At 43.1% G+C, this 24,764-nt stretch overlaps 1 protein-coding gene across 2 annotated transcripts in view; it reads left to right on the top strand.

Moving 5' to 3' along the window:
- The window catches only part of LOC147904563 (ran-binding protein M homolog), a 112,509-nt gene that overhangs the window by 63,746 nt on the left and 23,999 nt on the right, over positions 1-24,764 (top strand). For both annotated transcript variants that reach the window (XM_087387303.1, XM_087387312.1), the window contains exons 4-10: positions 2,093-2,239; positions 6,196-6,282; positions 6,570-6,615; positions 6,727-6,803; positions 8,532-8,700; positions 8,817-8,885; positions 21,192-21,251. In XM_087387303.1, the coding sequence (XP_087243429.1) occupies positions 2,093-2,239; positions 6,196-6,282; positions 6,570-6,615; positions 6,727-6,803; positions 8,532-8,700; positions 8,817-8,885; positions 21,192-21,251 (655 nt within the window). The remainder of the gene's footprint in view (positions 1-2,092; positions 2,240-6,195; positions 6,283-6,569; positions 6,616-6,726; positions 6,804-8,531; positions 8,701-8,816; positions 8,886-21,191; positions 21,252-24,764) is intronic.

Here is a 24,764-nt window from a genome sequence, read left to right as displayed (position 1 = left end):
AGAGAGAGAGAGAGAGAGAGAGAACGCCTCACACACACATTGAGAAGGAGAGAGAGGCACAGGAGAACTGCAAGTGATCTCTGGAGAAAACCTCGGGAACAACGGGCTGCTTGAGAGCTCGAAACACATAGCTCAACAACCAAGTGAAGGGAGCACTAGGGAGTGGATGAACTGCTCCACTACCCTGCTCCTCAGGTGGACAACAGGACTGGCTCTGCTCCTCTGCCAGGCCCTCCAAGAGATGCTGGCCTGCAGTGAACTGCTGCTTCGCCAGGTGATCATGAACAATGAGAATGGGGGGCCTATATATAGGCAGCCCCCCCTGCCTGGTCGGTTGGTACTAATGTCCAAGAGGGTAACCTGTCCCCATTGTCAAATGGTGGCCTTGTCCGTGTCGTTGGGAATACGGCATCCATCCACAAGAAAAGGGGGGGAGGGGGAGTCGTCGTGAATGAAAGATCATTTGGTAGACAGCAGATTCACTTTTGAGAGATCTCTACAGCAGATCCAGTGTCTACCGCTGTCACAAGAAAGACGGGGCCGGGCAGAGGGGGGGGCGGGGGGCAATGGGCACTTGGAGAGACTTGACCAGTTCCATAGTAGGGACTGGATAATGCAATGATGATGCTCCACTAGACTTCTGCAAGCACCAACAAGAGGTTACCACAGAGGGGTGAGGATTCCATAGCACCTTTACCAGAAGGAGGACATTCTAGAGACCACCACCCACACCTAGAGCCTTGATTCACCCCTCCCCCTCCCCAAAGGTGGTTGCTCATTCACTTGGAGAGACTGGACTGGTTCTACAGTGGGGACTGGACAATGCAATGATGATGCTCTTCTAGAGTTCTGCAAGCACCATTGTGTCACATCATTCCCCAATCGTACTTTCCCCAAAATAGCCACAACAAGGGGTTACCACAAAGAGGTGAGGATTCCGTAGCACCTCTATCAGAAAGAGGACGTTCTAGAGACCACCACCCACACCTATTCACCCCTCCCCCTCCCCAAAGCTCGTTGGACCCACTGTAGTCTGTAGAGCAGAGACACATTCAAGTATAAGTGAGAGTTAAATGCAATCAAGGCCAAACAATGAGCATGCAGAGTACTTTTACCACTCCTCCCGTGCTAGATGGAGAACATAACAGGGTGACAGGATGGCTTGCCAATTGTTCTAGACGATAAAACCAAGATCAAGAGGCAATAACCTCCAGCACCTCCATCATGAAAAGGATCAAGATGCACACTAACTCCCAAGAGATCTTGGAGATGGCCGCTTCATTCTATAGCCAATTTTTCTGAGCTGACGACCACACACCATAGGTAGAGGCCACATGTCATGAGATTTGGACCCAAGTTCTCTTATCCCACAATGAGCCAATTGCAGGCTCCATTCGCTTGAGGCCTTTAAGATCCTCCTGATGTAGAAATGCTTGTGATCGGACAGCCCCCCCCTCTAGTCATGCTAATGAAGTTTTTTGCTTCTTATACCGCAATTCCTTTGTACAAGTTTTGTTGTGAGACACTAGATTGACTCTGTGGAATAATTTGCGTGTGCTTATTATATTGATAAGATTTCAATCTTTGCTTCTTTCCTTCATATGCGCTTTGTTGTAATGTCTTCTTTTATTTAACTTGTGATTGTAAAATTCTCTCTAAATACTTTTTGTTTTTTTGATATGGAGGCGCAAGCTCCAGTGAATCTAGAAGACGATATGCTAGGGCACCCTATATTTGCATGTTATTCATGAGCTTCATATCATTCATTTGAAGCCTCATGTAAGAAAGGCTCTCTACTTTTATGATGTATGGGACCCTATCAGATCATGCTACAAATGTGAGAAAGTCGACACACAGATCTGAGATGTGTTAGCAGGGAAGCTCATCCATTAATTCATTAACAATTTGATCAAATGCTTGATCATCTTGAAGTTCCATTTTCATTGTGCCCTATGCTTAGTGACGCTGTTGTAAACACACTGCCTATGTCAGGCATGACTATAAAGGGCACTTCATCAATGTTTGACCTTCAACATTTTGATGTCGTTTGTTGCATGCATTCATACAGTTTGTCTTATGTTTGTTTTTTCAGATGGGAGCTAAACTCTTATGGTTATCATGGAGATGATGGACATTTATACCATGGGCAGGGCACGGGAGATGCTTTTGGGCCTACTTTCACTACAGGAGATACTGTTGGTGCTGGAATCAACTATGCTTCACAAGAGATCTTCTTTACGTACGCATCATCATCTGCATCCCCCCCTCCTCTCTCTCTCCCTCTCTCTCTCTCTCTCTCTCTCGGGGATCTCCCCTAGTCTCCCCCCCCTGCCCCGGGGCATGCACTTCCTCTCTCTTTTAATGTATACTACAATCGGAGTAGGGATATACCCAGACACTCTCACAGCTTGCTTGCATCCGATGCTTTCACATTTTCAGAATGTTCCCCTAAACAGAGGTAAGCATGCTTTTTAGAGAGACACCCACCCATTCACACAGCTTGCTTGCATCCTACACCCTCTGGTTTAGTGAGTGGTCCACCCAAATGAAGGTAACGTACCTCTCTTGAGAGGATACCATTTATGCTCCATTGCATAGGCCATCAAGGACATAAATAGCCTCTTACTAGGCTAACTAAAGGACCCAAGAAGGTTGGTGCCTCCAAAGTCTTGTGCCAATGTGTTCTTGCTTAATTTTGCAATTTGTAATCCTTTAAAAAAAATTTAATGTCTTGAAAGTGTGTAACATGAAGGCTTTTCCTGGTGGATCTCGTGATTGATTATTATAAAAATGAAGCAATAATAAATATAGGAGTCAAATGTGGATATAAACTGCATTTGTGCATTTTGAGATATGTTTCTAGATAGATAATTTTATTGACCTTTAGAGGCCAAACCATGACTGGCCAGTACATTGTACATGATCATTGAAATGCCGTGTGTGTGTGTGTGTGTGCACGCGCGCATAAGGACGTTGTCCACTGCAAAGAATGGCAGGATGCAATGGAGTCGAAACATAGTCTGTTGTGCCTGGTAGGATCGAGGCTGTAACCTGTGCCTAGTTTATGGGGGGATAGCTGGATGGTCATCTGTCTGTTGGAGGATGCTTGATCATCTACAAAGGTCACACGATGGTGAGTCATTAGATTGGACGGAGGTTTGGCACCTAGCTGGTCAAATATTCTGGAAGAGATTTCTTGCTGGAGTGAGCGATGTCATTGGCCTGTGATCCTGATTGGCTTGGATGGCTCATTGGAATGCTTTTCACAGGACCTAACGTTCATGGCACCCTTTACTTCAAAAGGGATGGGGAAAAAAGAAAGCTGTATAAGGAGCAGTGATGTGCACCTTAGAAGGCGGATTCAGTGGCTGTTTCAAGACTGATCCAATGAGGTGCAAAGACCTTCTTATATGGAGGTGCGGGAGGGCCAGTTTGCTCCCTCACCCTTGGTCTGCCGGCTGACCGGCCAGCCTAGACCAGCCTCCCTTCCCTGCACTGGCCGACCCCACATGTAAGGCCATCTCCTGGCCCATTGGCCAGCCATCTGTTGGCAAACCAGGCCATATATATAATGAACCGGAGCCTTGCAGACTTGACCCTTATACACCTCAGCTCTTACATGGCACCGGTTCTACAGACACAGGAACGACTCCAGCAGCAGCATCATGCACCTGAGCTGAACGTAGCCCCACAGTTAGTAGAGGAGCAGCCATGAGGGTTTTTCAAGGTAACATACAGACACTTGTGTACTCATTCATGGCACGCTTGCACAATTTGCAATGTGAGACTGAGGCTTCACCTATGCCCTCTTCTATGCACTGTAATCTTGATGATGCTAGCAAATGACCATACTTTCAAGTCCAAGAGAACCCAATACCATAATGCTTACATGATGCGTGCACGTTGAATCTAGCATGTTTAGTGATGTTTTTACATCTCACAGCCCTACTGAATTGCACTCTGATTGGGATCTCTCATAAGGAGTACCTGACACTTTTGTACATTCCTATATAGAACAGTCAAGTTTGTAGAAATTATGTTTGCAGGAGACTATTGTTAGGTAAGAGGCTCTAGACATTATGATAAATGGGTAGGAGATGATGTAAAAGTGTGGTGGGAGGCTATAGGAGCTATGCTTACCCACTGCTATGAGTGGACTGTATACAAGCTATGACGGATAAGATAATAAATTCCAAGTCCTAGAGCCATTCTTACCTCTTAGTTCACAATGGTTGTCGCCACCTGGATTGAATACATAATTCTCATTGCCCTAAGCAGGGACAATCTTAAATAAACACGAAGGGATGCCAACCAACCTGAGTGTCTGCAACTACTATTGCCATTCCCTTCACCACCTTGAGGCTCTGGAGTCTGTCCACAATGGAACTCTGCAGTTTCTGTTGAGGAGGATTCTCCTTCAGATTCTGAAATCTCCATTATCATACTTAATTTGCCATGAGTTGATTTAGCCTTGCATGCCTCATTGTGATCCACACCCCATTTTTCACCACATTTGAAACATAGACCTTTCTTTCTCCTCTCATCCATAGGAGATTGACATAATTGTTTATGACTCCTCACCTTTATCACTACTTCCATCCTTTATGTTAGTATTTCTGCCGTAACTTCTGGACCTTGAAGCTTTGGCAATGGGATACCTAGGAATAATTTTACCTTGGACCTGGGAGCTGGTTGAAGAGGTCTTGGAAGTTGGAATCAAATGAGATTTCTGCTTTCCACTATGCTTCTTCAATAAATAGTCTACAGTGGCTTTTTTCTAGAAATACCCAATACCAATATATTTCTCCTTGGGATTGTACTTAGGTTGAAACAGCTCTGCTAGCTGCATAGCTTCATCCAAGGACTTGGATCTAGATGCCATCGCATCAGAAGGACTAGCTGGCTGCAACCCATGCATTAATTTGACCATTCTCCATTTATCATCAACACCCTTACCAAGCAGGGATAGCCTCTAAGCAAGAAACGACAGTTTCTCATGGTATTACCTGGTGCAACATGGTTCAGTTAAGCAGTACATTAAAATGCAATCAGTATGATCCTTTGTCCAAGTGTCCTTGTTTGGTCTCGGAGCGTCAGCATAGCAAAGTGCGTTGCACTTGCCATCGTACCAACCATTCTGGGGTAGAGACCCTTTGGGTGGGTGTCTGGTGTTTTTGACTGTATAGTGAAAGGAGTGATGAGCTGCTACATGAAGAGGAGGGCTTTAGCATTGATATCTGGTTGTTATTTATGTACTCCAGGAAAGTGGTGAGATAACTACCATAGATGTGGTCTGGGGAGTGATTAAAATCACACTAGTGGCATGTGGAAGGGGTGGGCTTGTGCGTGTCTTGTATGGGTCGAGGAGTGTCATATCAAAAGGTCTGGTCTGCTCCTAGCATGAGGATGCACTATACGGTGAGAAATATGTGACTGCATTGTGACATCAAGGTAGGAGATTCCATGACATAGTCTACTGCAAGGTGGCTGCCTCTGGACCCCGGTCAATACTGTAGCCCATTGTATATGAGCAGCTCATAAGTCATTTGCGTGATTGTGGGCCCTGTGTGTGTGTCCTCTGACCTACATCTGAACTCTAAGGAAGAGATTTGGTAGTGCTATGGCATAATCATAGAAAGCTAAAGTTCCCCTGCATTAAGTCCCAAGTGTGTAGGACCTCTCCCCACTGTCTTTAGAGTAGAACCAATGCTGTCCGTGTTTTCTTTTCTATTCTTGTTCGCATTGAAACTAAAGGGACTGCTTATCATTCTTCATATCTGCATGAGTGTTGGCTAGAGTTGTATTTTGTAGCATGCAGTCCATCGTTGCAAGTCCGCCAACTGATTAGCTGCATGCTTGTTTGATTCTGAGTTTGGAAGATAGTTTATGCTTGCATGCCTGCTTTTTTACATGTGTGTGTGTGTGTAGTTGATCTCTCTCTCTCTCTCTCTCCCCCCCCCGCCCCCCCCCCCCTTTGCAGGGAGGTTTGGGGTTTGCTTTTCGTTCTTGGCCATCACCAAGGAACAATTTTGTCATGCATTTACAACCTTTAGATTGCTTTACTTTTTATGAGGTTCCCATTCAGATGAAAATTGCTTGAATGTTTGACCAACTTGCTTGTGGAGAAAACAACAGTCTATGGTCAATCCTTTGGAGAGCCCTTAAGAATTTGGTATGTTATGGGGTTGTATGCAGGAAAAATGGGAAGCTCGTTGGGACACATACCAAAGATGTCAAATGTCCTTTGTATCCCACTGTTGGACTACATAGCCTTAATGAAAAGTATGCAGCATTTTCCAGTTTTCTTTTGTTTTTTGTTGACATTTAGCATACGAGGGGTTCCCCTCTTGCACTTGTGCTACTGCATAATCACATCCTAGGTCAACCATTAGAGTGTCCATTAGGGATTAAAGTATCATATATTGATTTTTATATTGTGTGAGGTAAGCAGCTAAATAGGGGTGCAAAAGAATTGCCAGTTGTTAATCAAATCTCTCTTGGAATTTTTAGCATTGGATTTCAACTTTCTTATATCTTTCCTCCTCCCCCACACTTTTTTTGCGGCTCAGAGTTGAAGTTAACTTTGGACAACGCCCCTTCGTTTTCAACATTGAGGTAAGGTCAAAGAACTCCTTAGTTGCAAAATTGTGAATTATGCTGCCATTTTGCAATAGCATTTTGTGCTATAATATGCGAACATGTTTGTGACATGCAATGAATTTTCAGGCGTTGGCACAAGAAGAGCGGGAAAAACAGCAAAAGGCTATTGAGAGTGTGCATCTTCCTTTGAGTGTTAGTCACAGGTATGGAAATCAGGTTCATTTTTTGGTGGTTCTTGACTTAACTGCTGTTTTGTTGTTTTATAAGGAGATAAGACCAAGCTCAGAATCTTATAATGGGATGTGTTTTTGTCAGTGAGCATATTTTTATACAGTAATCTGCACTCATTCTTCTAGAGAGAGAGAGAGAGAGAGAGAGAGAGAGAGAGAGAGAGAGATTAATGTCCATGGGAGGCCTCACGGGCCTATGGGACAAAGTACACAAAATGCGAACTCATACAAGCCTCAGTGGACTGAAGCAAAGGGTATGCTAGGACCCTTGCTGAGTACTAATCTATGCTAACAAAATTATAATCATAGAAAAAGTCAACTACAGCTGCATAGTGGGCCAGATCAATCAATCTATCCAGGCGCTGGGACGAAGCTGAAGCCTGGTACAGTGATGGCTCTCTGGTGGGCTGCGAAGATGTCTCGTATTTGTGTCTGTCGAGCTATCTCACGCTGCGGTGGGGGACGCAGTCTCCTCGCTTTTTGGACTCTCTGGGCTATGTCTAGAGTGACCCCCCATCTCTGTCAGTCTTCCTTGAGGAAAGCTGTGATAGGTCAGACCTCAATAGAGTGTACTTTGGTGGGACTAGTGTGCATGAGAGTGGTCAAGGTAAGCCTATAGGAACTAAGAAAACACTCAAAAGACTATATTTGCCTCTCGGAAAAAGTCAACTACGTAATCTCATTTTGACCTTGGTTATCCAAACATCAGTGCTGAACAGTTCAAGGCTCACCTTCAAGGCGGGTATAAAAACTCCAGTAGGTATTGAATCCCTATTGATGTGTGACACATCTCATTATCATACAATATGCTGATTATCAAATGATAAGGTGGAGGGTGTTCTAGTAAATTTAGAGCTCTAAAGGCTGAAATAATTCCAATTAGTATGGAATCCACCTCATGCACTAGCTTCCAACATCCAGTCAACTAGGTGTCTGGCTACCTTTTGCAAAAGGTACCACCATTGTTGCAAAGATTGTGAAAACAATGGAGAGGGATATTAGTGAAGCTGAAAAAGACAATTCATTGAATTTGCTGAAGATAACCTATAGTGTGGAAGTCCCAAAACATGAACTCACACAAAACTCGAGAGGGATATTAGTGAAGCTAAAGAAGACAATGCATTGAATTTGCTGAAGATAACCTACGGTGTGGAAGTCCCAAAACATGAACTCGCACAAAACTCACACATGTAATCAGTAAGCATGTGCAGAGAAATAATAAATGATAATTAAGTGAGTCTTAAATTGAAAATGATTTGAAGTATAAGTGAGATTAGTAATTAAGGGTATTTGTAAAGTTGCATGACAATAAATGCATACATGTATGGTATAAGAATGCCGATCCAAAATTTCTTGACAATTGTGCACATGGAGACAGGAAGGGAGGGAAGGGAAGGGGAGGGAGGGGAGGGAGAGAGGGGATGGTAGGAAAGGGAGGGGAGGGGAAGGGAAGAGGGGGAGCGAGGCACAATGGGGGGGGAGCAAGGGAAGGGAGGGGTGGGGGAGAGGGGAGGGAAGGGAGGGGAGGGGAGGGTACGGGAGGAGGAGGGGAGAGGGAAGGGAGGGGAGGAGGGGAGAAGGAAGAACCTTCTCTCGATGTGTGCGAGTGCATGCATGTGTGTGTGTTTAGGGGGGTGGTGTGTTTGTGGTGTCTCTCTTTGGGTGTCACTGAATTTTGTTCCTTTTGTTTTGTAATTTTAGTGTTGTTCGGGCATACTTACTGCACTATGGGTATCAAGATACTCTTTTAGCATTTGATGCTGCAAGTGGGAATATGGTTCCCCCTGTCGTATTTATGGCACAAGAGAATGGTGACAAGATGGTAGATGAAGAATCTTATGCCCTTGATCGACGGAGAATCTTGAGACAGGTATGTTTTTTTGAAGGAATGCCTCCTCAAGATCTGCTTAAAGTTTATACCATAGTGTATCTAGAGTGGCTTTCTCTAGGAAACTTATACGATTTTTTGTATCATTTTAAATAAAGCTGACTAGGAATGGTGATATTGATGGGGTCTTTGCCAAGCTACAGGATTGGTATCCACAACTTCTACAGGTCGGTTTTTCGATTTTAAATTACAGAAGTTTAGTTTCCCTTTGGGGCGGAGGGAAGGGGAGGGGAGGGGAGAAAGGAAGGGCAGGGGGGCTATGTGCATGTGTGCTTTGGTTTTGACTGGTCAAAGTTACAAAAACAATTTCTTTGTATTTTTTAAATTTACGAAAAGCTTGCAACCCGTGCATTCACATGCACCTATTGCACACATGCGTGCACATGGTTAATGATTCTTTTCAAGTGTCCACAAAGACCAAATATGACCTATGAAACCTAGAATTTGATATGAAGACGTTTTCATAAACCATTTTCCTTTACCATTAAAGGAGTTGTTTACAAGATAGAGCAATGAGTCATAACACATGCATGAGTAACACCAAAGAGAGAGCCTCACTATTGCAACAATAGCGTTGTGATGTGAGATTACTCCTAGGGGGTGCCTTATTTAGGAAATTAGGAGGTGAGACAATCGCGATTGGTTAGCTAAGCTTAAATGGCCTAAAGAGGTTAGTATTGCTGACGTAGGACAAGTCGTGTACTTGTATTATTTGGGTGTCCTATGTGCGCTTGGAGTCATAAGTGGCCTAACACTCATTTAGTCAATGGCCATTGGGCTTAGGGATGGAAGCTAGTGCACCTGGATGTCCTAGTTGTGGAGTGTTAGAATTATTGACATATTCTAGGTAGTGACCAATGTAATCCATAAGTGAGTTAGGGGCACTTTTCCCTCACTAGAGGTTTTTTCCCCTAACCACAATTAGTGGGTTAGTGTGGCTTTGTCACTTAGACAAAACCACCTCCACTCTTGTATCTTTCTATCTTATCTATTGCACACTCTACGTTTTGCCCTCCAGCTCTCTTGCATCCTGCTTGTTTGTTCATTTCTCACATTTGGTATCAGAGCAGGACCAACTCCTGCTACTTGCCATCTACTGTTAGCTGCAGGCCGCCATCAACTAGCAGCGCGTACAGTCGCACCATCAGCCTGTACAGTCAGTACGGACTGATTCCATACGTCACCTGCAACAGCCCACAACATACTTGTGCCGTACACAGAGCTCCTGTACAGCTGTCCGTACATCTGTATGGTCGACCAGCTGCCCGTATACAAAGCTCTGTACAAGTCGTACGGTACTCTTGCGCCGTGCATTCCCGTACAAGTGACCTGATGGACATTTTCGTACAATCCATACCTGCTTTGCTAGTTTTGCCGTACCACATGTGTGCCAGCTGTCCTACGTCGTACTGCTGTCTGTACACAAATAGTGCTGTACATTTTGTACGGTCCTGTCCTACCTGCCTGTCCGAACAGGATGTTGCTGTCCGTACAGCCTGCTGGTGGTGTTTGTACATGCACATTGCATTTTGTGCATTTCCTTGGCGTACAGGTTATTTTTGCTTGCACATTTGGGGGATTTGCAGATTCTTGGCAGTTGTGAATGCTTTTGGGCACTCGTGGATGTGCATTTTCAGATTGGGAGTGCATTCGAGTGATTGCAGTGATTGGTTGATGCCATTTTTGCAGTGATTGCACAGAGCAATTAGTGGCATCAGAGCAGCCAGTTGCATTTTGCATTTGCAACCATTGTTTGGATGAGATTCAAGGAGATTTGTGGGCAGATTTGAGCACATTCTGTGAATTGGGCATTTTGCAAAATTTGGGGCTTTTCGTGAATTTGCCCCAATTTCAGCTCAATTTCTCTCCAAAATTTGGTGTTTTTGGTTTCTGCTTGCAATTTTGCAGCAAAAACTGGGGCTTTTGCAGACAATTGCAAAATTGGCGGTTTCGGACAATTTGCCCTCTTTCAGTTGCAATTTCTCGCAAAAATTTGGGGCTTTTACATTTTGTATGCAATTTGGCAGCAGACAGACAATTTGGGAGTTTTGCAGGCAATTTTGGACTCAGATTGAGTCACATTGCAGACATTTGCCAATTTTTGCAGACAGATTTTGCAGATTTCGGGCATTTGCAGAGCATTCTGATGCATTTTAAGCCTTTGATAGGTTGTGACAGCAAGCTGTCATTTTGGGTAGATTTTTTGCAGACTTTGGTTGTGCATCTTTGATCCCAAGAAGGGATTTCACTTGTCAGATTTGCTGCAGTCTTTGTTTTATTTGGTAGATATGGCTCAGAACAATCCCAATGAGGTTTCTGGTGTCCTCACACAGGAGGATAAGTTGGATGGTACCAACTATTCCTTGGAGTTTTATGGCTTGCAATATCTTAGTTGGCAAACACTCACGGGATTATGTCAACGGAGATCAGACACGGCCAGAGATTGTGGTTGCACCTGTCACTCCTCAACAAGGTGGAGGAAGGGGTAGAGGTCAAGCACAAGGTGCAGGACAAGTGTTAGGTGCAGCAGTTGCTGCTTTGGTGCGTCCCACACAGGAACAGAAAGGTGGGATTCACGTGATGCACAATCTCTTTTAGTTATGTCCCTTTTTGCCAAAAGGTTTATTATTCTGTACATTCGATCATGCAACAGCTTGGGATATTTTGGAGAGTATGTTTGCAGCTAGAAATGATGCTAGGGTCTCTTTCCTGAGGAGAGAGCTATCTCACACACATATGGATGAGGGTGACTCAATGAATGATCACCTCACCAAGCTTCAGGATTTGAGGGAACAATTGCTGAATATAGATGAGATCATTCGTGATTCAGAGATGATTCCCACCACTGTGAATTCTCTTCTTGAGTCGTATCTCGGTTTTCATACCTCGCTGAATTTGTTGTTGAGGGGGGGTGGCAATCCTAAGTTGGCAGGACTCTTGTTGCAGGAGAAGCAAACCAGAAAGAACATGGCCACACGGGCATGCCATGCTTTCAAAATCCAGGCCCAAAGTGAAAGGGCAGCAAAAGCAACATGCAAATCAGCCTACACATCAGCATAAATCTGATTCTAGGCAGCCCTCTCACAAGGCTAAAGGTGATGCAGAGAAGCCAAAGAAGAAGGGTATTTGTCACTACTGCAAGAAGACGGGTCACTACATTTGTGAATGCAAGAAGAGAATAGCAAAGGAAAAGAAAAAGGATTTAGGTATGACTGTCTCAAATGCATCAGGCCCTCGTGTACATGAAGGAGCTGATGCTTCAGCCAACTTTGTGGAAGGGGATTATGCTTTTTTGTCTTGCATTTCAGATTTTCCAGTGGCTGGTCCAGATACTACAGTCACTCTTGAGGATGACTCATATGCTTTCCTGACATGCAACTATGATCCTTCGAAGGATGCATGCACTTTCAGTGTCAATGAGACATTGAACACATGGTATTTTGATAGTGGTGCATCCAAGCACATCACTTCTAGGAAGTGCCTTTTTGCATCTTTGCATGCACCACCCGCTGGAAGGAGGGTGACTTGTGCTAATAATTCTTCTTATTCAGTTTGTGGAGTAGGTGAGGTTGTACTTACCTCCACGGAAGGCACAGATTTCAGAATTTCTGATGTTCTTTTTGTGCCTGGTATCAAGAAGAATTGACTTTCAATGTCCTTGCACAATTGAGGAGGGTTTCAGGTCATCTTTGAAGATAAGCGTGCAGTCCGAGACAAAGAAAATGATTATGCGTTGATGTTGTCTGGCACTTTGTATCCGGGTCTTTTTCAGCTTGATGTTTATGAGAAAAGATCCAATCTTGCAAGGTATGGACACATGAGCTATGGCAGCTTGATGACACTTAAGAAGCATGCTATGGTTGATGCATTGCCTCCTTTGAAGTCACCTCCTTCTCACGGCCCGATATTGAGCATGCAGTATCTCAGGTGAGTAAGTATATGCAAAGCCCAAAGACAACACATTGGCAGGTTGTGAAACACATCTTCGTTACTTGCAAGGCACAAAGTCTTATGGCTTGATGTTTCCCAAAGGGGTGACTTGCAGATGCATGCTTAGAATGACTCAGATTGGGTTGGAGACTATGACACTAGGCAGTCCACAAGTGGTGATTGTTTCTTTTTGGGCAAAGCTTGTATTTCTTGGCTGAGCAAGAAACAATCTACTGTGGCTACTTCTCTCATGTGAAGCTGAGTACATGATAGCTTTCACAGTGACAGTTAAATGTGTTTGGTGGCGTCGTTTGTTTGCTGATCTTCATTTCTCATTGGAGGGTCCTTCTCCGATTCTCACTGATAGTTAGAGTGCTATAGCAGTGGCAAAGAATCCTATGTTTCATGCTTGCACGAAGCGCATTAAGGTTCATTATTATTATGTCAGAGAGAAGTTGCATGTAGGGGAGATCAGTATGATCCATGTGTCAACACATGACAATGTTGCAGGCATCTTCACCAAAGCAGTTCAACGTGAGAAGTTTGAGGCATTTCGTGGTGCCCTGAACTTCTCCTTTTGGTGATTGATCTCTTCCTTGTACATCATCACATTGGCACTGCAAGGAGGTGTTAGAATTATTGACATATTCTAGGTAGTGACCAATGTAATCCATAAGTGAGTTAGGGGCTCTTTTCCCTCCCTAGAGGTTTTTCCCCCTAACCACAGTTAGTGGGTTAGTGTGGTTTTGTCACTTAGACAAAACCACCTCCACTCTATTGCACACTCTACATTTTGCTCTCCTGCTCTCTTGCATCCTGCTTGTCTGTTCATTTCTCACATGGAGACCCGATAGAGGCAACCATGGCTAATTAGTGAGACATCTGTGTGTTCGATTATTGAGAGAGCTTCATGTTACAATGGTATGAGAGTAGCGAAAGGCTATTGCAAAGCATAGTGGATGCGAGCTATTATGTCGTGTTAGTACACAACTAGAGTGACATCTTGATTGTTGCCAATGACAGCAAGTATCTCAATTCAATTATTGATACTGATGTCTTCTATTACCTACACACATCCCAATTGATTTGTTGACATCCACGACGAATATCCATAATAGCTCATTGATGGCCATCGTTTTCCCCATTAGCAAATTATTGTCGACAAATTGGTTGCTAGGAGGTGTTTGCTCTAACATTAATGGCAAAGTGGGATATCGACAGACAACAGGAATCACCCGTAGTAGCAGATAATCGACATGCAAATTTGTCATTGCACAATCTGCGTGTGCATCGTGAAGGGTTAGGTTTTGCAATTTTTGCTTGTTCCCTTTGATGTGTGCATTTGAGTGAGCTATTGGCATCATCAACAATTTGTGCAAAGTGACAAGTATTCGTGTACATAGGTGTTGGTATCATCAACGAAATGTGCATAGCAATAGGTAATTGTGCCCATAGAAGTTTGTCATGAAGATTTTCTTCGCAAATATCTATGCATGACAATACCTTTCTGTGGGTTCCAAATTTTGGTTAGCCGATGGTCAATTGTATATATTTTGCATTTTTAGTGCTTTAATGTAAAGATGTGTAATGCATATTTAATTTGGAGACCATTGTAGAGATTTGTTTGCAAAATACTTGATTGTGAATGTGGACTTTTTGAGGTAGGTTCAACTAGTTTGGTACATATGCCCTGGCACCTCTCTTATGCTTGTTCTATAAAATTTAATTTGTAAGATTACATATATTTAAGTCTTATGAAAGTATATTTTTCTATCACCTTAGCGGACATGCAAGTTCTATAAGATTTTTCGTCCAAGGCATGGCTAGTTGCTATGCTTCATTGATTGTTCTAAGCGCGAGTCACCTTGGTTTTTGTTGAGGAACTCCTCAGCCTCTTCACCTTCTCCATCTTTAGCACCTAGACTTGGTTTTGGAGGTTCGAGTTATTGGTCTCGTATTGATTCTTTAGTATGTTCCATGTAGCATGGGCATGGTTTGCCAGGGGATCACATTGTCCTTCGTGGTCTTCATGAGCCCTCAAATGCGTATGCATCTTGCTCTTCCGATACTCGCAATAGTGTCAGATTTGGAGGTACTGTTATAGGGTTTTGCGAAGAAAGCATCTATCACCTTTCAGAGTCTCCAAGAAGTGAGGAGACTCGACGTTGATCTTCCATGAGGAGTAGTCAGTTCTATCAAGTTTTCCCTCCCCAAATTTAGGGGGTAGGTGGTACTTGGGTGAGGCCATTCTTGCTTTCTTGATTCCTATCAACAGAGAAACAAAAGGCTGGAAAGTGAGATAGCTGCCTTCTTCAAATGGGGCTTGCTGCCCTTCCTTTTCTACAGCTCCTCCTCCTAGAATGCTGAGTGGATCTCGAGGTCCTTTCTGTCCCGTTTGATGCCAAGCTGCTTCACCAAGTATTTGTAGCAAAAAGAGAGTGAGAGAGCAGGAAGCAAGAGAGCTGAACGTAGTGTTTGCAATAGAAGAAGTGACGATTACAAGAAGTGGGATGGGTTTTGTCTGAGTGACAAAACCTTATACTTCACTAACCGTAGTTAGTGAACTAACTGTGGTTAGGGGGAAAAACCTCTAAATGAGGGAAAAGTGCCCCTAACCTACTTATTACATTACATTGGTCACTGCTGAATTATAATAATAATTCTAACACCCCCCTGCAGTGCCAATGTCATGTACAAGGAAATGATCAATCAAAAGGATATAAGTTCAGGGCACTACGAAATGCCTCAAACTTTTCACGTGGAAGTGCTTTGGTGAAGATGTCTGCAACATTGTCATGTGTTGACACATAGATCATACTGATCTCTCCTGCATGCAACTTCTCTCTGACATAGTGATAGTGAACCTCAATGTGCTTCGTGTGAGCATGAAAAAAAGGTTCTTTGCCACTGCTATAGCACTCTGACTATCAGTGAGAATCGGAGAAGGACCCTCCAATGAAAGATGAAGATCAGCAAATAAACGACGCAGCCAAACACATTCAACTGTCGCTGTGAAAGCCGCCCTGTACTCAGCTTCACATGAGGAGGTAGCCACTGTAGACTGTTTCTTGCTCAACCAAGAAATGCAAGCATGTCCTAGAAAGAAACAATTCCCACTGGTGGACTGCCTAGTATCATAGTCTCCAGCCCAATCTGAGTCACTGTAAGCATGCATCTGCAAGTCACCCCCCCGGGAAACATCAAGCCAAAAGACTTTGTACCTTGCAAGTAACGGAAGATGCGTTTTACAGCCTGCCAATGCATAGTCTTTGGGCTGTGCATATACCTGCTCACCTGAGAAACTGAAAACTGAATATCAGGTCGTGTATTGCAGAGATAAATGAGGCATCCAACAGCCTGACTATAGAGTGTGACATCAATTGATTCACCCGCATCATGCATTGTAAGCTTCAGCCCCGGCTCCATGGGAGTGGACATAGGCTTGCAATCATGCATGTTGAATCTGTCCAAGAGCTTTTGAACATACTTGGACTGAGACATAACAATGCCACGTTTCTCTTGAATAAACTGGATCCCCAAAAAGAAATGTAACAAGCCCAAGTCTGGCATATCAAATGTAGCTTTCAATTGGGTCTTGAAATCTGCAATTACTTCCTCATTTGATCCGGTGAGCAGCATGTCATCTACATAAAGAATGATGACCAGAATATCCCCCGCATCCTTCTTTATGTAGAGGGTGCTCTTAGTTGGACTATTGTGCAGCCCCTTGTTGGTCACAAAGGCATCAATTTTGGCATACCATGCACGTGGGGCTTGTTTTAGCCCATACAAAGCTTTATTCAGCTTGCATACCTGAAGTGCATTTTGTGAAATTTAAAAGCCCGGAGGTTGTTTGACATAAACCTCTTCCAACAAGTCTCCATTAAGGAAAGTTGTTTTAATGTCCAACTGATGAACATTCCATTCAAAATTTGCAGCCATGGCTATAACCGACCTGATGGTTATCATCCTGGATGTAGGAGCAAAAGTCTTCTCATAATCTATGCCCTTTTTCTGAGCATATCCTTTTGCAACCAGCCTTGCCTTGTACCGATCAATGGACCCATCTAGTTTTCTTTTGACTTTGAAAACCCACCGTGTACCTATGGCATTCTTACCTGGTGGCAAATCCACAACATCCCAAGTCTGATTTTTATGAATGGACTGCAACTCATCGTGCATGGCATTCATCCAATGCACATTATCTTTTGCTTCTTCAAATGTCTCAGGCTCCTCCTCATCAAGAAGAGTACCTGCATAAGCTGATTCAACGAAATGAGCTCCCTCCATGTGCCTTATTGCACTACATGTTTCGCCAGGCAATGGAGCTTCAAGCCTACTCTCCCTGAGAGTATGAAGCAACCAATGCGGGACTGTTTTGGCTGCGTGTATCTTTTTCTTGCCTGACAACTTCATCCACACCCTGAGGTTATACCAATTCAGCTGGGGGCTGAATCTGTACTTGTGGAGCTGGCGGAGGTTGCTGTAAATTCTGATTTTTAGGGGGGGAACCAAATGCTATAGGAAGCATCCCCTCAAACACATCATCTGAAGAGGCCGGAATCTGAAATTCAGCATTTGTATGTGCAGAATTTTCAGAGAATATGACATCTCTATTGACAAAAATCTTGCGTGTAGCAGGATTGTAGAGACGATAGCCTTTGCTTTGTGAACTATATTCCACAAAAATGCATTTTAGTGCCTTATCTGACAACTTGTGTCTGAACTCCACAGGCACGTGGGCATATGCAACACAACCAAAAACTCTGAAGTGGTCCACTGAAGGCTTTCTCCCATGCCATGCCTCATAGGGAGTGATTGTCTTCAAAGCCTTTGTAGGAGCCCGATTTAAAATATAGTTTGCACACATGAGGTCTTCCAGCCAAAACTTGTGAGGCAACTTCTTACTTGTGAGCATGCATCTATCCATTTCCATGGTGGTGCGATTCTTCCGCTCAGCTTTGCCATTCTGTTGAGGTGTAAGCCTCACTGTAAGCTGATCATGCATCTAGATTGTGATGCTCATGACTAAAAAATGTCCTCCCAGCAGTTGGACAGCTACAAGGAACCAGATGTTCCAAAGCAATAGCTGTGGTTCAGTATTCTACCGGTAGAAGTGCTCATACAACTCCTAGAAGTAATCGCAGGAATTGGAAGAAGGGTTTGGAGCAGGGAGAAGATGCCTAGACGGGCAGATGGATGCACACAAGTGATGAGAGCAAGCAAGAAGCTCTAGAAGAGAACCATACTTCTTAATTTATTAAATTATAAGTTAATCTTTCTTTGAACATTTTTCTGTATGACTCCTATATCATGCCACAATTAGTCAAACATTAGGCCTAGAACAAACATTTTATCCTAAGCTTGCTAGAACCATGAACTCTTTCAAACAACTTGGACTAATCTCAAATTGAAACCAATGGCTAGTGAGATTAACAATCATTTTTCTCAAAAAAGAGCTTTGTTTTATGTCTTTTCTGAACCCCCTTTTTTCCTTTGGTCTCTTTTTCCTCTTTTGTTCATCTTATAAAAAATCCTAGTTTAGATTGAATATTTAATAGTCTTTGGACATATACAAATATTTGTGGACTAAGAGACTCCAAACTAGATAACCATGACATAATGAACATGTGATCAATGTGGAACAATCAGTCACATGCACATTGTAAGAGATGACCATTGTGTGAGCAGTGCTATTGTGCCATGGGGTATTTTGGTGTATGTGAGGCAAGCGAAAGATCCTCTCTCTCTCTCTCTCTCTCTCTCTCTCTCTCTCTCTCTCTCAATTTAGTAGTCTTAGCACCCAGCAAGGGCCTTAGTGCACCCTTTGCTCTAGCCCACTGAGGCTTGTATGAGATCATTCTTTTGGTGTACTTTGTACCTTGTCCCATAGGCCCGCGAGGTCTTCCGCGGACGTTAATACATCTTTCTTTCTCTCTCTCATAGACCCTTTGGTCTTCTGAAGACTTTTAATTTTCTTTCTTTCTTTCTTTCTTTGTGTGTGTGTGTGTGTGTGTGAGAAGTAGAAGTAGAAGTAGAATCTATTATCGTCCTCGGGGGGCCAAAAATGACCCATGGGACCTAATCCTCAGTACAAAAAATCTCCTCTGATGTGAGGGGTCAAGAGTTTTCAAGTTCTTGACGGTACGAAAAAAGACGAGTGACAAAAGATCCCAACGCTACCGGAGAGGGAGTGGAGAGACCTGATGAGAGCTGTGTGGTGTCTACTAGTATCTGCTGGTAATCATCCCTGATATGTGCATATCTGGGGCACTGTAGGGCTACATGTGCCTCTGTCTCGACTGTTTATGAATCACAAAATCTGCAAACTCTGGCATGTTGTGGAAAATTCAGCCAAGCTCCTTTCTCTATGGTCAAGGTATGTGACCATGTGCGGAATCTGGCAATATTCCTGCGATAGAGAAGAGGGATGGGAGTGCTGATGTATGGCTGAGCAAAGGCATCTGATTTCATGAATGATGACCAGCATAGAGGATTTATTTGATCTTGGTAGTATTCTAACTTGGTCTTCCTTTCTACTGTCAACCATTGAGCCTGTAGGGTGCATAGTAAGGACAACTGGAATTCCTGTAGTTTGACCTTTTCAGGTGGCATAGCTAAGTATGGTTCCTTTTTCCATCTGCTGAACCATTTCCTTATGTCTGTCCCCCATCCTGTACATATGATCTTGCTTTTATGGTTCTTTTGAAGTTTCATACTTGCTGTCCATGCTCTGTGTGGTAATCTGTCTAGTGGCATTTGTTGCACGTCCACTAGATATTGCGTCACTCTGATCAATGCATGAAACTCAATTGGCCTCCTGCCTATTTCCAAAAGGAGCACAAAGTACGGGGTAGTAGCCTTGACTCCTAGATGTCGTCGTAGGAATGCTTTCTGCATTTTTTCAATCTCATTCCATGTAGATGGAGAGATGTTACCTCCCCATACTTCTACTCCGTAGAGCACTGTTTGGACCACATATGCATCAAACAACATATTCTGGATCTTCCAGTTCCGGGTGTCTGTGTGCCTGCAATCATTTTCAAATTGATAGTATTTTCCCCAATCTGTGTCCAACCTTCTTTGTGCACATTGCCACCATCTGTTCGGCTGGTATGTCGATGCCTAAATATTTAAAGGTGTCGACATATTCAATGGGCTGCCCCGCAAAGCTGAGAACAGGAAGGTGTTCAGGTTGAGTGGTGCATACTGCCATCATTTTGGTTTTGGTGACATTAACTCGCAGCCCACTTTCATTGCAAAAGACCTGAAGTGTCTGTAGTAGTTGATGCATGGAATCAGAGTCATAAGCAAAAAGATCCACATCATCTGCATATAGAAGCAACAATATTGTCCATATCCCGAGTGTGGGTCCTTTTACCCCTTCTTCTGCTGAAATTTCATTTATGAGTTCTTCTAACTTGTCAATGCAGATTCCAAACAGTGTAGGTGAGAGAGGACAACCTTGTTTTATCCCCATATTACTTTGAAATGCAGCTGACAATCCATGCTCTTGTTTTAGTCTGCATGATACTTTCTCGTAGATTCGGGAGATGCCTACTCTTAGTGCAAGGGGAACTTTGAGGTCTTGCATTCTTTTCCATAGGCCACCTGTCAGGACTGTATCAAATGCTTTCTTAAAGTCTACAAAACAGCATAAAAGAGTTTTTTCTTTGAGTCTGCTTTCATCTATGAGTACTCTTAATGTGACCAGATGATCTGCAGTCCTATGCTCTTTACGGAAGCCTGCTTGTCCAATGGCCCTCTTCTTGGCCTCTTCTGCCCAAGTGCTGATTTTTGCTTCAAGCACCGTGCTAAAAAGTTTAGCTATTGTGGAGCTAACCATTATAGTCCTGTAATTGGCGACTGAGTTTTTGTCTCCCCCTTTGAATAGTGGCTGAACCCAATTCTCTTGCTAGTCAAGAGGAAAGCCATGATGTAGAGCATTTGTCAGTATGTGTGATAGCCAGTGTCGTGTCCTATCTTTTGTCCATTTTAAGAGTTCAGCACACATGTGCATGTGGTCAAGGGCCTTTCCATTTGCCATCTTCTTCAGCCCTGCTTCAATGTCCCAAAAGTGAAAGGGTTGATTGAAGCATATGACAGTTCTTCATTTCCCATGTCTGTTGCATTGGCATGGTTATAGAGTCTGATAACATACTCAAGCATTTCCTCATCTGATATATTTCCCATGATCTTTTTCTTCAGTCTCTTAACCTGTTTCCACCCCTTTCTGGGATTCTTGATGAAGGTGATCAAATCAGATTTTTCCCTTTCCAGAATGTAATTTCTTTTTTTCTTCCTCGTGAGGGCATTGTATTGCTTCTCCTTCTGCCTGTGGAGGTTTGCATCAGAAATATGTTTCGGCTCATTGCGGAGTTTCTTGCATTCGTCATCATACCATTTCATACATGGCAGCCCTTTATGCATTTTTTTCCTGTCTTGAGGGATTGAGAGAGAGAGAGAGAGAGAGAGAGAGAGAGAATACTCCCTTCTAAACTTATTGAGCTTGTTTCAAATGTTTTGGCAATTATTTTGTGTAGGATGGAAGGTCTACTGTGAGTTTTTTACTGCATTGCCAAAAATTCATTGAGCTAGTTAAGGTATGAGATTCCCTTGAAAGTTAGTATCATTGGGTTTGATTTTGTTTCTTCATGGTTGGATCTGGCACTCTGTAGCTGTCCTATGTGGCTCTTTTGCAAATATCACGTTTGTTTTGTCTTTCGTTTTTTTGCACAGCCACAAGATAATGTTTAAAAACAGACATGAACTAGATGATTAGTCTCAGTTTTTTTTTTTCCAGAATGACACACACATGTGATCTCAAAATAATACTTATCCAAATATTTACAAACAAGAGAAGAAAAATGACATGATGACCAAATGTTGTAGTTTGCAAATGGTAGTGCCCCTTGTAAGGAGTGAAGGAAGCTGGAAAAAGAAAAAGAAAATGTAGTAGAGGTCACAACAATACAAAAAGAATTGGAGAGCCCAAGGTAGTCCCAAGGCTTAGATTACAATATGATGGAAAGAGAACCTCTATCCTCAACATGTAAATAAACTCACAAAGGCAGCATCATGGCTCCCAGTGCCTAGCCATGACCTTTGGAAAAAGGCCCCAATCCCATACTACAAGGGATCTCTCTTGTTCAAGTCTGAATTCATGGAACATCTTTCCCACTAACCAAATTGGAGATAAGGTCTTCATGTTGTCTAGTAAAGCACCTTTCTTAACATGCACACCGAATCCTCTAAGCGAGATGCTAGAAATAGGGTACCAAGCAAATGTGGTTCCTAAGATGAGGTTTTGTTGTTTGATCAAGAACCAATTCTAGCTTCAATGGAATGTAAGGAGTTAGATCCTTAAGTTGTTTTGTTGTTTGATCAAGAGCCAATTCTGGCTTCAATGGAATGTAAGGAGTTAGATCCTGAAGTTGGACTAGTTCTCTCCTCAGAGACCATGCTATGCTTGTTACCAAGCACTGTGTCCAAAAAAGGCGCCTCGTTGGGGCACTGTAGTGTCCATGCTGGTGAGACCCGCTTTCTACTTCGTTATGGATGTACAACCTCGCTTGCATTTACTTAATCGTTTGAAAGAGCCACTTTGTCAAGGCACTACACAACAATGCCCTTGTCTCACAACATACAACAATGTTGCCACTCAGCTTGGCCAATTGTACTTGTTTAGATTCCGCACTAGTGCTCATATTCCGTACTGCATTTGTAGAGATTTTGGAGGCTTAAGCTCTTGTGAGATAGGTTTTTGTTACATTTTGACTTTTTGTTTGTAGAATAATGGACAGCAAGGAGGAGATGTATTTGGGGTTAGGATGAACATACATGTCGAACTAACTCAACCGCAAACTCAACCTCTAACTGTGGTTAGGGGAAAAAACCTCATAAAGGGAAAAAGTGCCCCTAACCCTTATTACATTAGCCACTGCCTTAGAGATTAATGTTTTCCAACGCCCTTCATAGACTGGATGAGTTGATTCATAGGCCGCAAGGAGTTGCCTATTTTATCAAGATTGACCTCGATACCTGCTATCACCAGATATGTATAGCTGAAGAAGATGTCTATAAGAGGGGATTCCGAACTAGATATTCCCTTTTGGACCCACAAATGTCCTGTGACATTCCAGCAAATGATCTTTTGGAATTATCTAGGGAAATTTATGGTCTTGTTCTTAGACAATATTATGATATACAATCATTCTCTCAATGAGCATGTCGGGCATCTCCGTACTGTACAGTGATACTAAGGCGTGCAAAACCGTGTGCAAAGGAGTCTAGGAGTGAGTTATTTTGCAAAGAACTATCGTGTCTTGGACGCAAGATTTCCCAAGAGGGCATCTAGAGAATTTGCATTGGTCTATTCCTAAGACAAAAAGGCAACTTCGAGCATTTCTAGGATTCACTATGTTTCTTAAGAAATCAATGAGGGCTAACCTTTCCTTTCAGAATCTCCTTAAGGAACGTGACTTCAGTCCAACAGTCCTATTTTTTGAAATGAAAAGCTTGATGACGCTTTCCAGACTCCCAAGGTGAAGGTCTTTTATTGTCTTTACCTGATCCTAGCCAACCATTCTTGATCGAGGCTGATAGTGATTTCATGGTATGCACAACTTTGTTTCAGGAGGATCGACATGCAAATTTTGAGAGTGAAAAGCTATATGATACTGAAGCTCTATGGCATACTCAAGAAAAAGAATTATATGCAGTTATTCATGCATTCAAAACTTGGAGACACTATCGTAATGGATTCAAGTTTCTTGTATTGATAGACCACGAGTCTATTAAACACATTTGTTTTAGGCTTGAGTTGAGGGAAGGCAGGCACGGTGAGTTCAATTAGTGAAAGATTTTGAGATGGCGATTAGGTATTGGAAGGGTACTTGAACAAGACTACCGATACTTTGAGTCGCATTGTTGAGGTGAACCTCTGAGTTTTTATCAAAATTGGAGCTGACCTTTATGATTCCTTGAGAGAGCTATGTAGGACCAACAATCATTTTGGTCATTATTGGCAGCAAGTCCAGATAGGGAGCTCTGATAGAGTGTTGTTGTCGATCAACCTGTGTGGTCCTTCATGGTCGCCTCGCAATAACGGGTGCCATTGTCATCCCATTTGGCTGTGTCGGCAGGCCAGCAAACTTAGAGGAGAGATCCCCAAGCCTCATCGGTGTGTCAATGCATGGGCAGGTCTGTCACGTCTCTCTCTTTCTCTCTCTCTGGAGTCTGGTCTTGGCTACATTGCATCCTTGGGGACTGCTAGTCCATGCTGTATGACTCAAAAAGATCAGTAGGTCTGTTGAACTCCTATATTTTGGATGCCAGATTTCCCGAGAGGGCGTCTAGAATGTTTTGCATTGGTCTATTCCTGAGACAGTAAGGCAACTTCGAGTATTTCAAGGATTCACTTTCTTTCTTCAGAAATGAATGAGGGATTATTTGAAGCTAACCTTTCCTTTCACAAACGTCCTTAAGGAACATGCCTTCAGTCCAACAGTCCTATTTTTGGAATGAAAAGCTTGATGACGCTTTGCAGACTCCCAAGCTGAAGGTGAAAGAATCACTTTTATTGGCTTTACCGGATCCTAGCTGACCATTCTTGATCAAGGCTGATAGTGATTTCATGGTAGGTGCAACTTTGTTCCAGGAAGATCGACGTGCAACTTTTGAGAGTGAAAAGCTAGATGATACTCAAGCTCTGTGGCATACTCAGGAAAAAGAATTATATGTGGTTATTCACGCTTTCAAAACGTGAAGACATTTCGTTATTGATTTGAGTTTCTTGTATTGACAGACCACAAGTCTATCAAATATATTTGTGATAGGCTTGAGTTGATGGGTAGGCAAGCACGGTGGGTTCAATTGATGAAAGATTTTAGAGATGGCGATTAGGTATCAGAAGGGTACTTGAACAAGACTACGAATATGACTTGTTTTATGAACATCTTGGCTGACTTATTGTAGACTCCTAGTCGTGCATAAGATGATTGGGCGTCACATCCAACCCATTGGCCATGCTTTGCACTTTTCATTTCTTTAAGATTTCTTCACGGGGTCGCAGTGGTAGAGATTGCACTTGGCCTTGCCGCATTGGCTAGGCAGCA

The sequence above is a fragment of the Dipteris shenzhenensis genome, chromosome 2 (assembly GCF_047967505.1).
Source record: "Dipteris shenzhenensis isolate YYH24624 ecotype China chromosome 2, Dip_SZ_1.0, whole genome shotgun sequence".
Lineage (NCBI taxonomy): Eukaryota > Viridiplantae > Streptophyta > Polypodiopsida > Gleicheniales > Dipteridaceae > Dipteris > Dipteris shenzhenensis.
This window is presented reverse-complemented; position numbering and strand designations above follow the sequence as displayed.